Here is an 18,747-nt window from a genome sequence, read left to right on the forward strand (position 1 = left end):
GCAATTTGTAAAGAATAATAAGAAAAAAGAAAAACATAAAACTTCATCCATATTTTTCACACACATATGCGAGGCATATAAAAAATAAAAAAAACAAAAACTGCATCCGCGATCAATAAAATCTGTGAAGAAGGTAAAATATAAAATAAAATTATTGTAGTGCGATTGTATCATTCAATATTGTAGAAAATGTATCATAAATATATTCTTGTTTATTTGTTAAGTGGTAATATTTTATCAAATTTGTTTAAAAGTGTTTCTAATTTGATGATGAGTGACTTTTTTTCATCTTTTCTTCCGACAAAATGCACTAGAAGTCGAATTATGTGAAAAAAGTGGTAGAAAGTGAAGACACTGCTGCCTTCCACTGCTGGCCGAAAAGAAGGCGAAGCACTTGTCTCTGCAATTTTTATGGTTGTACAAGTTTTTTTTCTTTCTGTTGTTTTTTTTTTTTTTACTTTTTTCGAAGAAGGAAAAAGCACTGAAAAAGGAGTACTCTTGAGGGAAAAAAATCAAATTATATTGATTATTATCATAAAAGTCGGGTAACATGGTACAATTGGGAGTTCTCTTATCATTTTATTGCAGGTCAATTGCTTATCAATTGGACTTAGAAAAAAGTTTGCGTTGGTTTTTTTTTGGTTTGAATATATTGATAAACCACACCCGCATTTTTTGTGTGTTTGTTAATTTTGAAAATAAACAACATTCGGCGGTGTTTGCAAGTTTTGTTTTATTTTTTTTTTACTGGTAGTAATTCCTTTGTGCCTTGTGCGTTTGTTGAATATTGTCTCGCCTGCAACGAGAGAGCGTTTTGTGTCTGACAACGGAAGACTCGTTTTGGTAGTTTTTAAGTTTTTTTTTTTTTTTCTTTTTTGAACCAATCAATGAATCATCCCCGAAGGATGACGACCATAATCAGCTATCTCGTAGAGTTGTGTTAATTTTTCAAAATTCAATTCTTGCTGCAATTTGCAGTTTGTTGTAGGTACCTGCTCCTAGTCCATGTCTGTGATAGTAAAACGTGTTCTCACAAACATGTGAGACTGCTGGTGTGTTCGTAATTGTTTTTTTTTTTTTCAATAATTAAATGTTTTGTAAATTAAATTTTTTGATATTTGTAAATTATTAAATATTTTTTCTTTTCTCTTTTGATAAATCTTATAATTGAAATGTACTTGCTTAAATGCTTACAAACAGAATAGCTTACTGTAAGTTATATCACAACAAAAACATTACTGTTAAAAGAAGAGCCAAGTTCTCCTATGTTGAAATTATTATGCTTGCACAAAAAAAAAACTGAGATATAAAAGTGTACCAAGTTCTTTGGTTTCAAATTTGTATCAATAAAATTTTGACTGTTTACTTGGCAATTTATGAAATACATAACTTTAAAAATCGGGAATTAAAAGAAAAATTGCCAAAAGAGAACAGTCAAAATTTCAATTAAACAAATTTGAAACCAAACTTTAGAACTTGGTACACTTTTATATCTCAGTACTTTTTATGCCAGCATAATTTTTTTCAACATAGGAGAACTTGGCTCTTTTTTTTTACCAGTAATGTTTTTTGTTGTGATGTCAATATTTTTTGCAAGGTTTTGCTGTAGAATTAAAAATCTCTATAATTGATGAAAATTTAGGGAAAATGGGCGGTTGCCACGCCCACTGTCTAAAATTCTTAAACTTACAATTTTTTTTTTGTATAAACTACCAACTCTACCATTCTTTTCTACAGAAATGGGCGGTTGCCACATCCCCTATCCAAAATTTTCAAATTTTAACTTTTTTTCTTAGTATAACTTACTAGCTCTACCATTCTATCAAGTTTCAACATTCTACGATAATCAGAAGTGCTCTATTATATTTGATGAAAATTCAGCGAAAATTGGCGGTTGCCACGACTCCTGGCTAAAATTCTCAGATTTAAAATTTTTTTCTTTGTGTAAACTATTAGCTCTACCATTCTTTAAATTTCAAGATTCTACGATAACCAGAAGTGCTCTAAAATATTTGATGAAAATTCAGCGAAAATTGGCGGTTGCCACGACTCCTGGCTAAAATTCTCAGATTAAAAATTTTTTTCTTTGTGTAAACTACCAGGTCTACCATTCTTTTCAAATTTTAACTTTTTTTTCTTAGTATAACTTACTAGCTCTACCATTCTATCAAGTTTCAAGATTCTACGATAATCAGAAGTGCTCTAAAATATTTAAATTTAGCGAAAATGGGCGGTTACCACTCCCCCTGAATTGAAAATCTCAAATTTTCGATTTTTCCCTTTGTATACATACATCAAAAGGCCCATCAACGTGCCAAATTACAAGTTTCTACGATAGCGGGAAAATCTCCATAATTTTGATGATCTTTCAGTGAGTCAGTTACGGTTTTTGCGACTTTTGAAGCCCTATATCTCAGAAACTACTCATCGTAAGAAGCTGAAATTTTGTGGAGTTTTCAAATTTCTGGCATCTTTGGTATGGGAGTTAGAATGGGGTCGAAAATAGCCTAAGTTGTTTACGGAGTTTGTTGTCGGAAAAAATGAATAGGAATACATAAATACATATATTTTTCAAACCGTCAGTTTGACAAGCAAAATCAAACAAATAAATTGCACGACTGGGGTCGCACGTACTTGCTCTTATGCTTAAAGTAACTATAATGTTAAAGCTTTTTATTCAAGAAATTTAAAATTTGAAATTTTGAAGAAATTTTATAAGTAGTATAAAAAAATTAAATCTGTTTTTATAATTAATTAAACTCCGTTTTAAATTATCTTAAAAAAAAATAAAAAATATGCCATTTTATTTCTTGTATAAAAAGGTATTTTTAGAAAAAAAATTTCGAAAATTGTAGGAGCCGTTTTTTAAAAAAATAATTTTGTATGTATAAAAATTTTTTAACATTTTTCAAAAAAAAAGTTGGTATGCCATTTTGAAGAAATAATTAATTTACACATAAAAACTAAATTTCAAAATTTTTCATTGATCCGTTTTCAAAAAATTGATTTTTCAAAAAAAAATTTTGAAATATTTTTTAAAAATCCAAAAATGCGTTTTTTGAAAATTTTCTAAATTTTTAATATTATCTTTACTTACACACGTTTGTATAAAAATTTTCATTTAAATCGGGTTAATGTTGTACGAGATATTCAGAAATGAAAAAACCCGTTCTATGACAGGTACCGTTAATAACGGTACAAAAAATAATTATTTTATTTAAAAAGTTGGCTCTTATGTGTAGTACTACACACAAAAATTTTAATCAAAATCGTTAGAGCCGTTTTTGAAAAAAATTAACTTTTCTATTTCCGTTATATGGCAGGTACCGTTAGTTTTGGTCATAAAAAAAAAATTTCAATTTCCCCTCTAGGGAATCACCAAAAACTGCTAACTACCAAGTTTGAAGAAAATCACTTCACTCGTTTAGGCTGCAGCTCCAGATAGAGACAGACACACAGACAGACAGACAGAATTGCCGGACCCACTTTTTTGGCATTCTCCATCATCGTAATGTCATGTAAAATTGTTATCTCGAGTTCGATTTTTTTTACGAATCCTAAACTTGCCTTATAGTACCTATATCTCAAGTAAAAATATTTGTTCCTAAAAAAAATAATTAGAGAACGCAGTCTAAAACACCACAAAATTATTGGGCCAAAAATCCAAAATCGAGTTTGGGCACTTAGTTTCAGTTTAACTTCTGTTTCAGAATTTTATTGTTTAACTCTTTTATATTATACAGGTTTTAGTCCACTTCATATAGTTAAACCAGGTTTTGCCAGCCAAATAATTGATTCTATCCAATTTTCCTTATTGTACAATATTCAGTTGTAAAAATAACGGTAAATTTCTGAATTTTAAGCCTAAATGTAATCCACAATATAACCACAAAAACAAAATTCATCAAAAAAAGTAGTTTTATAGGTTGCATCTATTTGCTATCAGTATATTATTGTAAATATTTGTTTTTTTTTTAATTTACATTTGGCCCAATATTTATGTGAGTGACTGTAAAGCTCAAACTATCTTAACAATTACGAACGATTTTCTCCTTTAAATGTAATGTACAGTTTATTTAATGTTTTCAATAATAGATTTCATAATTTATTTGACCAATCATTTAATTTATCACCAAAATTCCAATCAAATTTTTACTCGATTTTGTAAATTATAAAATTTGTATATTGATGTACATAAATTGAATTACAAGTAGGGATGACAAATGGACAATTTAGTATGTGCACCATGCTCAACTTATGCACCACATTGTCGTATCGAAATTTACTTAAGATTGAGAAACATTAAACAAATGATAGATTTTTTTTTTTTTATTTTCCTCTCCTCAACTTGTTTTATGGTAATTTCTATTTTATTTGCATTCTTTTATATTCTAAATGTGTTTCTTTACTTTATCCTATATTCTTCTATAGAGTCAATCCTATATTTTTTTTGTTTTGTTTATTGTTCAAAGTTATAGAGACACATTATGTGTCTACAAGTGTGTTTGTATTTTTTTTAATCAACTCTGGGAACCGATAAGTCGTCTATAACAACTAGCAATGTATTGATAATAAGAAATATAATTGAACAATGTATTCAATTCTCTAATCAAGGTTTTTATAGGTTGTTGAAACATTAAATTGTATTAAAAAGACATTTGTAAACAAGAATAGCTAGCTTATCGCGCAGCAGCAGCACCGCGCCTGTCTGTTGTCGCTTTGCGCCGCACTGAACTTAAGTCATCATCAAGCTGTTTGCATTTAAAACAAATTTTTCCATTGAATACAATTTCAGTATTATATTATTATGTGTGTAGTAGCTGTGTATACGCAAATAGATTAGGTGTGATATCCAAAAAATTAAAGTGATGTTGTTTTTTTTTTTGTTGTTGTGAGAAACAACAATATGTATATCGTCGGTGAAACCAGAAAAGTGTGTAACTCCAAATTTTATGAAAATTAGATTTGAATGCCATCTGTTAGACAAACCTAATATCTACCGTTCCTTAAACTGAGAATCCCCTTAAAGTTCATAGTTTTTATTTTATTAGCAAATTAGAAAATGAAAACTCATACAAATGTCTTCAAACGATTTTGTTTTTTTTGCTCTCCTATAAAATTTGCTAAAATGGAGTTACACACTTTTCTGGTTTCACCGACGATATGATTCTTTAATTGATGCATTGATACTATTTGTGTTTTTTTGTTGTTGTATACTTGTATATAGGAACACAGATATTTCTTTTAAACATGAAAATAAGTTGATATGAATGGGATAGGAAGCTTTTTAAAAAGATAAGTTCTTTTGGCAGATTCAAATTTACAGATATTTTTCCTATATTTTTGCTTCAGTCCGGCAATTGAGTAATTATTCCGGGTATGCCTATTTGGTAAAACATTGCAGATTTTGACTTTTGAGACGAGTATACAAACGGATCCAAACATTAATATTAAAAAAAAAAAAGAAAAGTCGTTAGGTATATCTTTTTTATGTTCATTGTTGTTTTCATTTCTAACGCTTCTAAAGAAATATTCTGTCCTGTTTTGATCTAACTGTTGTTATGCCCACATTACCTGACCACCTAACCCACATAATGTGACACTATGGCTCGGTTATATTTCAGAATGCAATACATATACAACTCAGTCGGTCAAAGCTGAGAAATGCGTTTGGGGCGATTTTTTAGAAGTTCCAGATTGGAACTCTGGAACCCAATTGAGTCCGATTGTAAACAGCCGTTTCATTTATACGTCGCGTCGATAAATACATAATACTGTTTCCTCGTTGAATAGAACTAAAACTTGGGTTTCTGAAACACTCTTGCATATTTTAAATATGAAAATTAAAAAATGAGCAATCCCTGACCAAATATTGAAAAAAAAATGTTTTTTAATCAAAATGCCTTAAACATAAAACTTGACCGGGCCAAAGCAAGTGGACACTGCATATTATTTTGCATTTATTTTAAATTTATCACAGTTTGTTAATGACATATAAGGAACGGACATGACATGCCCCTTGATTCCAAATATATGTTTTTAATTTTGTATGCATTTTTTAAGTACGTATTTGCAATCGAAATATTTTTGTTTTCTTACATTCGGAAGCAGATATTTTCTGATCAAGGTCTCGAAACAAGATTTGGTTAACATATACAAGCTCACAATGAATATGCTAAATTTTTTTTTTAAATTTTAGAGAAAAAATCAAGGTTAATCAAGGCAAGGGCCTTAAAAATATCCATTTTCAAAAACTTCCTCAAAATCCATTGAGTGATACATCAAAGGAAAGGACTCTTTGAGCAATATTTATAACTGAAAACCAAAAGTTTCTTGGACGTGGTAAACAGATATGAGCTCACAATGAATAAGCCTATCCATTTTAAGAAAATTACAAATTTATTTAAAAATGAACTGTTATTTGTTTCGCTTCATATAAGTATAAGCTTCATATGAGCGATATAGTGTTGCTATTTATAACAATAAATTGAACTGTGATAACAAATGGTAGTAGGCTTAAGTTTTGTTGTCCAATAAATGTTAACTTATTAATGTGTTGGTTTTTTTTAATGTAAATTTTAGACCAAAAAAAAGTAAGTGCAAAGACCATATTCAATAATATTAAAAATACCTGTTTTTTTGGTAAATTGTTAAATAAAAACCAAACTTTGTGTCACCCTTTTTTCACCCCTGGAAAATACCAAAAAAAATAAAATTTTTATTTCATTAATTGGATATTCTTTAATGATCATTCAAGCCCAAACATAACGCATAGTATCTGATCAAATTATACAATAAAATAAATTAAAAACTCTCTAACAACTCTAAAATTTAACTTAAACAACCGATTTGTTGCGTTTTCTTATCTTTTTCTTCAAATGATAACTTATCAGGATAAATCAATCGCCATTCGTTTTCGACACAAACGATCTTGATTGTTAACCAACACTTGTCGTTTTTGTGCTTCCTTTATTAAGTGTATTAAAAATATCTTAATTAAAATTCTAAGAATGCCGCTCCACCATGGCGTCAGAACTTAGAGTTCTGTATAATGTAAGGGCTTACGCATTGTTGTTGAAGAAATCTCAAAATTTTATAATTTCTACAAATTTAAAACTTATACTAATACTAATTGATGTAAATTCATTTTAAATAGTCAGGTTTTTTTTTAATATTGAGAGATTTAAAAAACAAATTTTCCACAATTATAGTTTTTGGATACATAATATTGTAAAAAAAACCTGATGTAGTAATACAAATCGACTTCAAAAAATTCATAAATATAACTCTACTGCCTCTAGGAAACTAAATCTCAGATATATTAATTTGAATCCACACAGCAGTATATTCCTCAATATAATTACTAGCAAAAATCTTTGGAATTCGTGTCTAAACATAGTTGCATTAATTTATTTTAATTTTTGTTATTGCTTTTTTATTTTAAAAAGTTTTTTTTTTTTATTTTAAGAGTGCACCTAACTATGTAAAACATCATAATTACAAACATACTCTAGTATTGCTGACACATGCTTAGGTTTTTGAATGAATCTTTCTTTATTGCAATGACGATGATGGAACGATGATGATTCAAACACTTATAAATATTCATAGAACTTATTCTGTTGTAACGTTCAAGTACATATTTCACTGAAGGAACTAAAATTGTGGGCGTTAGTAGCGCGTAATATTAGCTAACAATAAGTTATGGAAGCTCATTTGTTATTATAAAAATTGAAAATACAAAAAAAAAATAAAATAATAAATGAATATAACCTTGAAGCGTGATTAAAGTCATTTTTATAACAAGAAGCCGCTTTACTGGACCAACATCAACATTGTATACGAGTCCAACCTAACCAAACCCACACGTCACGACGTCACACAATGCTATTAAAAATTAATCACAATTTTTAATACCTTTTCCGCATAGTACTGTTATAAATAAATAAATACAGTTTTTTTCTTTTTTCTTTTTTATTTGTTAATTTAAGGTGCCAACTATTTTGATGGATCATCTTTTATAGTAATTACAAATAACGTTTACTGTGAGATCATAAACATTTAATACACCAATAGGTTATCATCTATTCTATGGCTATGGCTTTGGCATAGTAATTTTATTTTATCGTTTTGTTACGTAGAGAGTAGATATTTTTTTGGATTTAATTTTTTTCATCAAGCGTAAGCTCTTCACCTAATTAATTTTACTACTTTACTACGTGTCCGGTTAAAAAACAGAAAATGATAATAAATCAAGTCAGCAAACGTGTTCCCTTCGCAGCTTTTAGATATTATGTTGTCTGAACTTATGCTTTTCGTTGTATGACATCATCGCAGAAAACATATTGTAAGGCACCAAGAATTGAGGCAGGTTCTGAATAAATACAATGACTTACCCATTTAACACGAGATACATAGGTAAATAAAAAAGATTATTTTTTTGGAGTTCATAAAAACAACACGAATTTGGTTTACCCTAATTCATGGGCGGATCAGATTCATTTGTAATAATTTATTTTGTGTTTTTTTTTCTTTTTTCGCTGAGCTGTCAATTATTTATTATTGTTAAAATTTTGTTTAAGTGGTTATGATATTTATGATTTATGTATTCATGACTCTGCATAATTTATTTAACATAAAGAAACGTTTTTTTTTTGTGCTGCTGTGTTTTTTTTTTTCTTTTTTATTTTTTTTTTATAAAACTAATCGATGTTGATCAAATTTATTAGTCAGTAGATATAATAAAATAGCTTTCTAAATCGACCTTTAAAATGATGATGAGATGAATTTGATAAAAATATACACTTTTTAACAAAATTTATTGCCAAGAAAATATGACTAATTTTTTTAATTGTAGGGGATTCATGATTTTATTTTGGGATAGTGGTTCTGAAAGTGGGTGTTAAAATTAGTTTTTTTATTCATAAGTATTCTTATTCATTATTCTTATCATTTTCCCCACAATTAGTTGCATGTTTTATTAAATTCATCTTAAGACTTGACTTTAAGGTTATTTTGAAATGAACGTGTACTAAAAGGTTCAGATCTTATGTATTCTTATAAATGCTTATATTGTCGCAAGTTTTATAGTAGATTTCCCACTTAAAATTTCTGCTGTGGTTGTAACCAAGCTACTGTAATCTTTTTTTATTTAGTTTTCAGCTTATTTTATTTGCAAGTTATTGCAAGTGTAAGAAATTAAGAATTTTACTCAAAAACGTACAGAAAATGAGTTTTTTGTTCATAGAAGTTTACTTTGACCTGTTTTGTGTTTAACAGTGTATTTGACCTTGATTTTTAATAAAATTAATTTTTATAAAATTAATGTATTAATTTATGTATTAAATAAATTAATATATTAATTTAAGAAAAAAATATATGAGTCGTAAGAGTTCCGATTCTGAAAAAATGAAATATGAGATACATTTTGTCAAATGTTTAAATTAACCACAGTTAGAGACAACAAGCTTTAAAGTTTTTTTTAAAGCTCTGAAAAAAAAGAAGTTCAGTGAAGTCTAGGAATGCTTTCTGCTATCAAATTGATGACTAGGTCGCTAAATTATATTCATTAATATTATCAAACCAATGAGCCTTTCAATTTTATTGCTTCTGACATTATCAGACGAATACCAATTTTACCTATATCGTTTCTTCAATTATTAAATTACTCGTCTTAAGTTTCTAAAACATTCCTAAGAATGACATGAAATTCTCACAGCTGTATTTACCATCCCCATATAACCCATTTTTTTCGAGTCACGTTCAAAATATGTGTGCATAAATTTTACCTGCTGTGTAGAGTAGACTTAATCTGCCAAAAAAATTTGAAAATCAATCTTGTGGAATCTTAAATTGTGATTGTATTCACGACATTCAGTCTAAAGACTTGCGGAATCAAGCTTTAGGTCGCTTATCAAAAGATTGTTGTTTTCCTAAAGCAGAATAAACCTTTTAACATTTTTTTTTTTATACTTTTTGAAGTTTTGCCTTTAATAACAAAATATTTTATGAGCGAATCAATAAGTGCTTTCCCCAATGATTTGTCATTTATAATGTTTTAGCCATAAAAAATATGTCTTCTACACTAAAATCAGATAAATTAATTTACCCACGACTGCTAATAGGAGAAATATGTATAAACAATCTTTCACGATTTTGATTATTCAAACATTTATTGTTTGTTTATAAATTATACGGACTTACACAATCTTTATGATGTACCAATATAATGTTAAGATGCTCTTTGCTTCCATCCATACTTGTTGTTAATAAAACAATAATAATAATATTTTTTTTTTGTCTTCTCTTTTTATTTACAGCAGATTTTTTTCGAGCGATCGCCTGTAGCAACGAAATTTATGCAAATAAATACTCCATAGAGCAAATACTGTGTTGTTTTCAAAGCAAAAAGCAAAAAAAAAATGACAAAAAAATCAAACAAAGACTTGAGATAAGCCAATACTATAACAACAACAACAGTCACTTGGCAATGCATACCTCCTCAAGCATTCTATGGATAACAATTTATTATGCAATAAACCGAATTCAAGGTATTTGTTAAAGCGTGGCTTGCCACGCTAAAAAACACCACTTGGGACACAGTGCAAACTCAACATTGATAGCAATAAATCAAATATTCCATTTTGGGGCAAGTGAAATTATGTGCATTAAAATTTAGTAAGAAAAAGCAATACAAATTCCATAAACACAAAATGAATTGCGATGACACTGGCATTCAAAATCGTCCAACAGCCGTGTTAGACGGCGATAGGCAATCATCGAGTGATGGCAATGAATTGAACGATGAAATCGTATACACGCCTCGACTATCCACAGATGAATCGGCTGGTTCCGCCTTTGAAATAGTCGATGCTAGTGGCAGTAATTGTAGCGATAGGCCCAGAACTAAACCACCTCCATTGGATATTGCCCATCGTCAGGGAAGTGGATCATCGACAAAAACCTGTGAAGCTGATTGTGGTGAAGAGAGAGATACCTTTTCGCCAATAAGCACAAACAGTAGTCCAAGTGAACACCCAAGACTACCTAACGAAGCGGAAATCCACAAGTGCAGTGGAAGCATTGATGTAGACAATAAATTATTTGAAAGCAAAATCAAACATCCAGCAGCTTCTGCCATCTCAACCACCAAGGAGGAAAAGCAGCGGCAGAACGAGGAGATTGTCATAATGGAAACATCATCGGTATCCTCGGAGACTGGTTCTTGGGAATCGATATTTCCCAATCATGGCAAGATAACCGAAGCCGATGTTCGCAAATGTTGCAATGATTTTCTGCAAAATGAGAGGCAAAACTATTGTGGGGGAATCGAAAAGCCCGGAAATGTTACTGCGTGCTTCATAGATGCCTCTTCGTTGCGTGATGAAGAGGAAGAGCAGTTGGCATTCACAAGCCAAGAAACTGCTACACTACCCATCAATACGGTTGCCGCACCGCTGGAAACCTTTCAACAGGCTTTCAAATTCTGTAAGACCAATCGACCAAAGTTGGACGAGAAGAAGGAAGAAAACTCAAAAAGCAGTAGTTCCAGCGATGAATCTCCTCAGAAAGTCGATGATCAAATAAATAATCTATCCGACGAAGAGAAGCTATCCAGAAAGCGTGACAAAACCAAGCACAATGATCCTTTCGGAGCCAGATCTTCCACTCGCCTATTCGAGCCTTGTACAGATGATAAAGGTGAGGAACGTGATTCATCATCCTCTTCTTCGGACAGCAATGAAGCAGTAATCATGCGAAAGGCTAAGGAAAGAAAACAAGGTCAGTTTGTGTTCCAGCACAATATTCAGCAATTTTCTGGGCACATGATAAGTCCAAAAATACCCTTTACCAATGACATAAGTTACACAACTGACTATTCTTCGTCAAGTCCAGCGGCCAGTCTTGTTTGGTCATCTGACATGGAGCGCAATCAAAAGTCATCTTGTATGCTTCCCGACACCCCACATAACTCAATTGTGCAAGTACATACACGAGTTGATTATCGGGACTCTGGAGCATATTGTAGTGATGCCACCGACAGCCCAATTCCAGCACCAAGAACTCCAAAACGATTTTCCAAGTTTGACGAGGCAAATCCAATTGTATCAGGAGGGGCATCTATCAAAGACTTTAGTGTTAAGCAATGCGAAAGTCCACCCGTTCGTAGAAAAACTGAATCATGTCCCATAGTTTCTGGTGGTTTTATGTCTCTTGATTTCGAACGTGCCAACAATGATGACGAAGAGTTTAAGATCAAGCCGAAAATGAGGAAATCTCAAGCTCCAGGTGTTTCATCTTGGGTAGTTGACATGAGTGATTGTAAAAATAGAAAGGACTCCAGTTCCTCATCCAGTGGCGATACAATGTCAAAGAGTGGCTTTTTTGTTTCTCTAGAGAATTATTCAAGCAACGGGGAGAACCCCATTCCTGCAGAAAGAAAAAAGTCCTTTTCCGACAGTACAAAAAAACCACAAGGTTTCTATGTAGATCTGTCAGAAGACGACGACTCACGCAATGCAACTCCACCCCCATCTCTTAAAACACAAACTCCAGGAACAAAGGACACAAACGACAAGAAGAACATATTTTCCATGTTCATAGACTTTGGGGAAAAGAAACTCGCCTCCAAAAAGGAGCCTCTTTCATTGGCTGCCAGGCTGTCTAGTTCGTTTAATCTGAAACGAAGCACCAATGATGATCTCATGAAATCCAGCACAAGTTCAACAGAAACCCTAATGTCACGAAGCAGTCAACAACCGCACTCAGATTCTGATCAGAAGGTCGAGGATGAATCAAAGAAAAATACAAGCGAGCCATTGCCAACAACTGTTGCTGCAATTCGACGAATATCCAAGAATTTCGCCGCATCGTCCAGTGATCCTAAAAGACATTCATGGGCAAATAACTCAAACAACCAAGCAACAGCCAATACAGACTGCAAACGATCCATGTCTCTGACTGGAGGAGATAAAGGCCTCATGAACATCATCGATAAAATTCCTTTGATCTCAAAAACTTCAAGTTTGTCGGTAGATTCGTCCCTGTCGCCATTCGATGACCTAACATCATCCAAAAGTGAATTGGGAAGCACTTACTCAAACACTTCGACAACATCAGAATCTGGAATCGAGGGAGTAGAACTAAGAGACAAAAATATAAATCACATTCCCGCCGGCGGCGCTGCTGTAAAGGTGAAAAAACGTCGAAGAGATGTACAATTGAATGAGACTTTCGACAAAAGTAGCGTTGCATCTTTGACAGATGGAATTCTATCAAAAGACCTTTCACCCATTTCAACTGGCACCGATACAGAAGATCTCACATTCCAACAAGAAGAGGAAGTCAATTTGCATGATGCCAATGAACCTTCGTCCCTTCAACAAATCAAAGACCTAACAACTCGGTCATTGGTTATGGAGACCATTATCGAAGCTAAAGAAACATCATCCCCCAAGAAGTCAGCTTCGAACTATTCATCGACTCACACCATGGAGTCACTGAATGCAACAATCGAAAAGCAGAAACAGCTCCTAGAAACGGTAACAGAGAATGCCGTGACAGAATCACGTTCATTTGTAAAGCTATCGGACATGGATAAGCCTCTGGCAAAGTTCGAACTGCATTCACCAAGTGAAACCATGTCAAAATCTGTCGGCAATCATCGTCAAATAAATCGTCTATTCCATGAAACTTCACGCACCCGACCACATTCCTGGACAATGTCCCGTTCCACAGGTCCCAGTATCTTGAACATCACCAATTCTGTGGATAATTTGAAGAGTCTCTCACGGCTGTTCCCGCAATTCTCCAAGGAGCTGAGCTCCAGCTTGCCAAATGATTTTGTTGGCAACGTTGAACACCTGGACTATGTGAACTCATCAGATTTCTCCATAAACTCTAGTCTAGCTTCGAGTTTCAGTCGTTCGGGTATGGACGAATCGTCCATCTCTTGTCGACAACCTCGACGACTTGGCGAAGATTTACTTAAGATGTTCCTGCAGGAGTTGGCCACAGATATGACAGTTGAAGTCAACGGTCGACGAATTAAAGCCCACAAGTGTATTCTACGATCGCGGTGTCAATATTTTGCTGCAATGTTGGCCGGTGGATGGGCTCAAAGTTCAGGAAATGTTGTCTCTCTTCCGGGATATTCTTACAGTGCAGTGCATTTTGCACTGTGTCACATATATTCGGGTGCATCGCATCCTCCCGATGGGATAAGTCTAATGGAATTGGCTGCCCTGGCTGATTTGCTTGGATTGGAAGGTCTGAAAGAAGTGACAGCTCACGCTCTCAAGAGCAACTATTGTCACAACTTTCACAAACCTTGCTCAGGATGCATCGATGGGATACTACAAGTGTTACCAGTGGCTCTTAATCATGCGTTAGATGATTTGTATAGGAAATGTCTCAAATGGGCATGTCGGCATTATTTGAAAGTATGGCCAACCAGGTCGTTTGCTCAATTACCATCGGATATTTTGTATAGATGTCGTCAACAAATTGTTGCTTATTTGGTAAGTTTGTGTAGTTTTTAAAATGTTCCATCATACAAAGATCAATCTTTCAGACATCCGAAACTGTTTTGGACTCGGTTCTGGATTGTGACAATCTATTGGCTCAGTTGGCACCTTTTAGATGGGCTTCAGTTATAGAGAATCTAGTGCGAGATATTCTCGATGTTGCTTATGGCTACATTGCTGATCATTTCTCGAGCTTAATTGCAAGCGATAGCTTCCTTTCATTAGGTCATGATAAGAGTTGTCATATTCCACGATTGGAAAGTCTCTTACTTAGAACTGCTTCATCCCTAACACCGGATCAAGCTTGTCGCAGTTATCAGAGGATCACACGCCTTAATACTGTCCTTTCAGCAAAGATACTTAAAATGCCAAATTTTGGTGAACTGGCAAAAGAATTGCAGGGATTGCACGAAGAAGAATTGGAATGGAATGAAGACTTTATTAGGTTAATTAGTGCTATTCTCTCTGCGGTCGAACAGTGTCTGACAAGACAATGTTCACGAGCTATGCGTGTAAATGCATGGCAAAGAATGGATTTGGATCTGCGTAAGAAAATACAAACTTTAGCTAGGCTCACTGAACCTGTCGATTTGAGACGAGGAAAAGCAGTTACGAAGGCATTTTCGTTCGGTGGAAGTAGCAACAGGAATCAGGATTTATACCAAGTTAAACTGGCCATTCAAGCGCATTCAAAACGTTCGCTTGCAAATGATTCACAACTTTTCAAAGCCACTACGCACACTCAAACGCACGCTCAGGATCATAGTATTCAGACTACAGAAAGAGGCGTTCAAGCCAATAATGATGTCAACGAAAATAAAGGTAAACATTTTTATGAATTATTCATTTCTTTAATAAAATAAACTTTTGTGTCTTTAAGCTAAAATTCTAAAAACAAACTCGAGGGCACATGTTCCACTCATAGCAAAACATACAACAACAAACCATCATATTAATGAGAAGTCTTCCTCGTCCTCCTCTCATCGACGGACGCAATCAGAAGCCTCAGCTGTTCGTATTTCAAGTCAGAAGCAAATCAAAAATGTCCCTGAACCAGCAGCAGCTACAGAGAAACCTATCGTTCCACGCCTAACAGAAGTTCGTCCCCGCTACCTTGAACCGAGAAAACCACGAGGTACAATTAATACCAACGGTCCAGTTCGTAGTCAAACCAGTTCCAGCATTCCTTCGACCCTAGCCAAGGGGAAACATATTTCCTCTAGCGACAGTTCTCGCAATTCTAGCCCTGCCATTCGCAGAAACAATGCAAATTCCGATAGAAAAATCGGAACCAAATCCATTAACATGTCATTGGACAGTTTGGCTTCACCTTCGCGGAAAGCCAAACCCAAAGGCAAGTCATCAAATCAATATAACGATGTGTGTGTGGATTCTCTGGCTGATAGCATGAAAAGTTCAATGATTACCGATAAAACGGTTTCCCAAGAATCCCTTGCCGGTGGCAAACTTTCTCGCTCCAATCCAGTGATAAGCAATAAAATTGCTGTGAGACAATTGAAAAATCAACCAGCTCCCAACAAAGTCGTTCCCAATCGTCCATTGGCTAAGGGACGGCAAATTTCATCACACAACACTACCTCGGCTGGATCGAGTCCCTCATCACTAACAAACAAGTCTGGCAGTAGACTTTCGAGCGTCAGCTCGGTAAATTCCCCCCGAGACGCGTTCAAAAACCGTTCAATTTCCGTCCCCGGTAACCAAAGTGCCACAGCTACCGGACAACCAACACCAACAGTTGCACGTAAAAGTTTTCTTAGTGCAAAATCTAGAGAAATCCTTGCACGACGAGCAGAAAAAAATAAACAACAACAGCAGCAACAGCAACAACACCAATCGAGTAGTGGCGAAGAAAAGAGTCATTCTACGATATCATCTTCGTATAAACCACCTCAGCCACTGTTAAGAGGAGGCATTGGTCGGGAATCAATGCCTTTATCAAATCGAAATTCTCACTCGAACATCCCAACACGAAGACCGAATTCTTTGCACTTAAAGAAAACATATTTGGGCGACCAAAGGAGCCAAAACAACCAATACCATGACTCCTCGCAAAAATCATCAAAATTAAAATTAAAAAATCCCATTACAAATGGTGGCAGTAATACCATTGAATTGCATATTGAAAGTTCACCGCCCCCACTGCAAAAGGATAGCGGCAAGAAGTTTGATCGCATCGAAACCAAACTAGAGCGATCGAGTACATTTTGCAAAGAGTCTTCTGATTTATTAATGGACGAATTGCAGATTATAGAATGAAGGTAGATATTGTAGATGGAGTAAATCTGAGTAATCTTTTAATCTCATTTTTTTTTTCTAAGATAAAAACTAAAAAGAATTTTTTTTCTTATTCTATAGCAAAACCTGAAACTAAAAAATGCAACAAAACTCATTCATTTCCTTCCTACCGCATAAACATTTTATGAAATGAAACTCATGGGATTGACCAAAATGGAACTATTCAAGGATTTGGAGTGTTTTGCTAAAGGCCTGGTCTCTTAAAAAAAATAACAAAAAAAAAAACAAAATTAATAGACTTATTGATGAACAATACCGCTCTAGTCAAAATAGTGTATGAAATTTTAGAACGCATGATTCACATATTAATATTGCAACAAGAAAAAAAAACAAAAATTCGTTATAATGGGCAAAACGTGTCACTTATCTCAAATTCAGCTTTTTGCTTACTATAGAATTTTTTCTTGATTTGTTTTAAATTTTTTTTTTCAAATTTCTCTTGGGAACAATAGTCTTTTGCATGAATTTAATGAAGACTCTGCTGCCTTTGAGAGTAATTTTTTTTTTGTTTTCGTAACAAAAAAAAGTGAGAAAATAGAAATTATTTTAAAAATTGGACCAATATAGGACTGTTGGCGCCCGCAATTATGTTTTTTTAAATAACAAATAGTAGTATACACTCTAAGATAATTTAGACGTAGATGAAAAATACATTCGTTGTTGATGATGCATTTTTCTTAATAATTTTACTTACCTATAATTTTTACTTTCTTTAAATGTATTAATTTGTTTAGTTAGATATAATTGTGAGCAATTAAGATATCACAATTAACTAAATAACTTTATTATTTAAACAAATTAACAATATTTTTGGTATTAAAAATGAAGAATTTGCCCATCGGAGCATGCACACACATATTTATTGTATATGTATAAGTATTAATTCTTATACACTATGTTACTTCTGAGCATAAACCGTAATGTAATTGGCAAAATGTTCTAACCAAAAAAAATATACATACACATTATATGCGCATACGATATAAAAAAAAATAAATTACTTAAATAAAAAAACTATTATTTGTTAATCTTAACTAAAAAATATAATAAAAAATGAAATATCGTGATATAAAATAAAAACAAAAAGCGCTGCTTTCTTTGAAAAAATAAAAAATTATAAAATAAAAAAAAATACAAAATAAAAATAAACTTAAAAAAATACATTTTTTATATTTATTATTTTGTAAATGTTTTTTGATATTAATTATAATTTTTATCTAAATATTTTTATGCTGTGGTTACAACAATAATTTATGCTTGTACTGCATTTACTTAGTTTTTTTTTTATACAAAAATATAAAATCGAAAAAGTATTTACATGCTTAATTTGCGTCCGTTTTAAATTGCAATTTTAACTTTAAGTTTATTATTAGTTTTTAATATAACTTTTCCCTTTTTTATTTGAATGGAAAGTAAATGATTTATTGCATCCCTTTAAATAGTAATAAAATATTATATAATGTTTTTTTTTTTTTTGAATAATTTGGATATATATTTTTTGTGATAGAGTATTTGAAATTATGGTGGGGTTTATTATTATTATTAATAAATTATTAGGTTTATTTCTTGAACTGCTTAAAATTAAATTTATAAGCAGTGAGAACTTGTTTTTTTCTATAAATGATGGTAAACTCGCTCTCTCTCTATCTATATCTCTCTCTAGCGAAACAAAATTTAATTATGTACATTTTATTATTATTTGTATAAATCGAAATTTCCAAATAAATTTATTAAATTAAAAATTTCATGTCTTTAATTTCAAAATATACATAAGTTTTGTACAATTTAAAGAGAAAAGATTTTTAAAAGTGGACTAAGATGAAGAACAAGAATTGTCTCGAAACCGATAAAAACAACTTGATTTAAACTAGTAAAGATCAAGCATTTTCGCTTGATATTTGAACTC

The 18,747-nt window shown here is 32.5% G+C and overlaps 1 protein-coding gene across 1 annotated transcript; it reads left to right on the top strand.

Annotated features, from left to right (window-relative positions):
* LOC129908712 (uncharacterized) lies at window positions 1-17,071 on the top strand. Its single transcript, XM_055985436.1, has 5 exons — window positions 1-133; window positions 10,320-14,519; window positions 14,573-15,347; window positions 15,406-16,804; window positions 16,902-17,071. The coding sequence occupies exons 2-4, from the start codon at window positions 10,713-10,715 to the stop codon at window positions 16,800-16,802; spliced, it is 5,979 nt and encodes a 1,992-aa protein (XP_055841411.1). The 5' UTR covers window positions 1-133; window positions 10,320-10,712; the 3' UTR covers window positions 16,803-16,804; window positions 16,902-17,071.
* Window positions 17,072-18,747: the final 1,676 nt, after the last annotated feature.

Source organism: Episyrphus balteatus, chromosome 2 (assembly GCF_945859705.1).
Source record: "Episyrphus balteatus chromosome 2, idEpiBalt1.1, whole genome shotgun sequence".
Classification (NCBI taxonomy): Eukaryota; Metazoa; Arthropoda; class Insecta; order Diptera; family Syrphidae; genus Episyrphus; species Episyrphus balteatus.

What these genes read in the sequence shown, in the direction of transcription:
- LOC129908712 (XM_055985436.1), top strand. Translation starts at nt 10,713, where the DNA reads ATGAATTGCGATGACACTGGCATTCAAAATCGTCCAACAGCCGTGTTA. An exon ending in AACAAATTGTTGCTTATTTG is followed by an intron (nt 14,520 to 14,572) that starts GTAAGTTTGTGT and finishes TCAATCTTTCAG; the next exon opens with ACATCCGAAACTGTTTTGGA. An exon ending in TGATGTCAACGAAAATAAAG is followed by an intron (nt 15,348 to 15,405) that starts GTAAACATTTTT and finishes TGTGTCTTTAAG; the next exon opens with CTAAAATTCTAAAAACAAAC.